The sequence below is a fragment of the Diachasma alloeum genome, unplaced genomic scaffold (genome assembly GCF_001412515.2).
Source record: "Diachasma alloeum isolate Michigan unplaced genomic scaffold, Dall2.0 Dall_scaffold_00200, whole genome shotgun sequence".
In the NCBI taxonomy this organism is placed as follows: Eukaryota; Metazoa; Arthropoda; class Insecta; order Hymenoptera; family Braconidae; genus Diachasma; species Diachasma alloeum.
The window spans coordinates 1,186,412-1,189,407 of record NW_021680365.1 but is presented as its reverse complement, the minus strand read 5'-3'; the positions used below and the strand labels follow the sequence as shown (position 1 = coordinate 1,189,407).

The window sequence follows — 2,996 nt, the reverse complement described above, 5'->3', positions numbered from 1 at the left end:
TCTGTGATTATTAGACAACCGAAACGATAAACTACTATCCCTTGTTGCGCATAAAACAAAGATTTTTCGGGAGCAAAATACGTGTGGGAGTATCGAATAACGAAGGAGTAGTGCTAGAAATGACATTTCTTGCGTGTACAGAGAATGCAATTTTTTTTTAACTACTAAATCTATTTTAGCAACAAAAATTTTTCATTCCGGCGCATTCCCTGCATGTTTAGCACCAAAAAATCCTGTTTTGATAATTTTCAAAAACTATCTCCTTGGCACAAATGAGACTTGTTTGAGAATTGTCGTTTTTCTCTCAGTGTACTCCCAAGAATAGCCAAAAGTCATTAAAAAAATACATTAAATCAAATTTTTTTCCGCTTGAATTGCGTCAAACAGTCGTTTTTCTCGTTTCATTTGTCCCACTCTCCCCTATAAAAAGTCATTCTCCTAAGAATAACCAATGACCTTCCGCCTTTGCAGGCTGGCCCCTGCGGAATCTCCTCTGCCTCCTCATCTACACGACTCCCGCCTACTCCTTCTCCCAAAGAATCCCGATAATCTCCTACCGAGGGGACGACTCCCTCCTCTACCACCTGAAATCCGCCCCCAACCAGAACGAGACCCAAGCAAAGACGGCCATAATCCAGGGTAAACTAGTCGGTTGGGAGTCGAACATCAGCGGCAAGATGGGTCCCAACATCGCCGACCTCTCGCAGTCCATGGACCCCACGAGAATGGCGGCCCGAGCAGTCGACCTGAACCTGAAGCTCATGAAGTGGCGCCTAGTCCCGGACCTCGACCTCGATAAAATCAGCAAATTAAGGTGTTTGTTATTGGGCGCAGGGACCCTGGGCTGCTCAGTGGCCAGAGTGTTAATCGGCTGGGGCATCAAGACCATCACCTTCGTCGACAACTCCACAGTGTCCCACAGCAACACCGTGAGACAGAGTCTCTACACCCACGAGGACGCTGTCAATCGACGACTGAAAGCAGAGGCTGCGAGGGAGGCGCTCCTCAGGATCTGCCCCAGCTTCAATGTCGAGGGGGTTGTCCTCCAGATCCCCATGCCTGGCCACGTCGTGGGCCAGAGTCTGCTGGAGTCCACGAGGTCTGCTGTGAAAACCCTAGAGGAACAGGTCCTCAAACATGACGTTGTCTTTCTCGTTTTGGACTCGAGGGAGGCCAGGTGGCTGCCAACAGTCCTCTGCGCTGCACACGACAAAATCGCGATCAATGCTGCTCTGGGGTTCGACTCCTACACTGTCCAGAGGCATGGCACCAGGAGAAGCGTCTCGGCTAGCTCCCCAGATCTCTCTGTGAGGTACCCAGCAGGCAGTGATCTTGGCTGCTACTTCTGTAATGATGTCACTCAGCCTGGGAATTCCCAGGTCGACAGGACTCTGGATCAGCAGTGCACTGTCAGCAGACCTGGGCTGTCTCCCATTGCAGCTGGACTCGCGGTGGAACTGATGGTGGGGCTGACTCAGCACTCCAAGGGGGTCGAGGCGAATGCCTTCGTCGAGGATGGGAAGGGCTTCTGCAGGAGCGAACGGGAAGGGTGTGAGGGCCTGCTGGGGGCGGTGCCGCATACCGTGCGTGGGTCGCTCTGGAGTCATGAGATGAGGCTCACCATCACACACAGGTTCCCCTCGTGCACCGCGTGCTCGGCTCCCGTTGTCAATGAGTACAGGGAGAGGGGGTTCGAGTTCATTCTGGAGGCTTGCAACCAACCGAATTATCTGGAGAGGCTCGCTGGCTTGGAGGATCTGCTGAGGAATCCTAATCTTGATGAGGTAGGGTTTTTTTTATTGTTTAGAGTGCTTAAAGTGGCTCTACCCTTACGGCAAATTCAAAGATTATTGAAAACTGCCAAAAAATTGCAGAAAACTCGATTGGATTCGGAATTCTAATTTTTTTCTCAATTTAATTATCGCTTTGGTTTTCCAAGAAGAAATGTTTAAAAATCAGGATTTAACCCAGTGTCTTTTGTGAAAATCAACATTTCCATTGAAATCAAAGATTAAAATCCGAATTTTTTTTCATTAGATGTGAAAAAATCAAGAATTTTTTTGACACCTCATAAAAAATAATCCAGCGTTTTGCAAACAAGTTTTATTATTTATTTATAAGAGGGTAATGTTTGAAAAAATATCAGTATTTTGCGAAATTTAATTTAGATAATACTGACTGGGTATGAATTTTTTCAAATTTTTTCCATGCATGTGCAGTTGAAAAATTTAAAAACGGTTCAATATCGAGACTCAAATTCAGACCTGCGAAGTTTAATAATAAAATCATTGTAAAATGTCCGGAAACTTAGAGTCAAATAGGGCTCAAAGGAAAGTTAAAGACTGCTTCATAACAAAGATTTCATGATTTTGTTGCAGTTGTGCTACGCTATTGACACATCCAGCGATGAAGAAGACAGCATAATTCTCTCGAAAGTGTAAAAATATTGCCAGGGCCGGTTGCACCAAGCCCTGTTAGCCAAACAAATCGTCAGAATAAATTCAGTAGCGAAGTGGTAAAAGGAGATAAGTCAATTTTGACTATTGACCAGTTTTCAATGAATATCTCGGAATCTAAGGAAGATAGCAAAATTTTTTTTATAACCTTTTTTGTGGAGTCGATTGAGGGCTACAACAAATGGAGTTACGAAAATTTCGCTATCTCCCTTAGATTCGGAAATATTCCTCAAAAACTCAACTGGGAGATGTCGACTTATCTCCGTTTACCACTTCACTACTGAATTTATGTCTGGAGTAAATTTATTCCATAGTTAGGCAATTTTAGGAGCTTGTCGTGGAGTGCTTTCACGCAGCCGTTCGGTCGTGAATATCAACTAATGACTTCATAATTAATAGTCTCTAATTGCAACTGAGGATTTTCTTAACTGGGCTTGGTGCAACCGGGCCACAATCGATGTGTGGTTTTGGAGAGAAAAATCGACTGAATGCGAGACGTGAAAAAGTACAAATATGAGGGTATTAATTTTACGTTCCTCG

General features: G+C 44.9%; 1 protein-coding gene across 6 annotated transcripts in view; it reads left to right on the top strand.

Moving 5' to 3' along the window:
• The window catches only part of LOC107035707 (ubiquitin-like modifier-activating enzyme atg7), a 9,812-nt gene extending 7,292 nt beyond the window's left edge, over positions 1–2,520 (top strand). For all 6 annotated transcript variants that reach the window (XM_015253262.1, XM_015253258.1, XM_015253259.1 and 3 more), the window contains 2 exons: positions 472–1,784; positions 2,379–2,520. In XM_015253262.1, the coding sequence (XP_015108748.1) occupies positions 472–1,784; positions 2,379–2,441 (1,376 nt within the window). In that variant the 3' untranslated portion in view covers positions 2,442–2,520. The remainder of the gene's footprint in view (positions 1–471; positions 1,785–2,378) is intronic.
• The last annotated feature ends 476 nt before the right edge of the window (positions 2,521–2,996 follow it).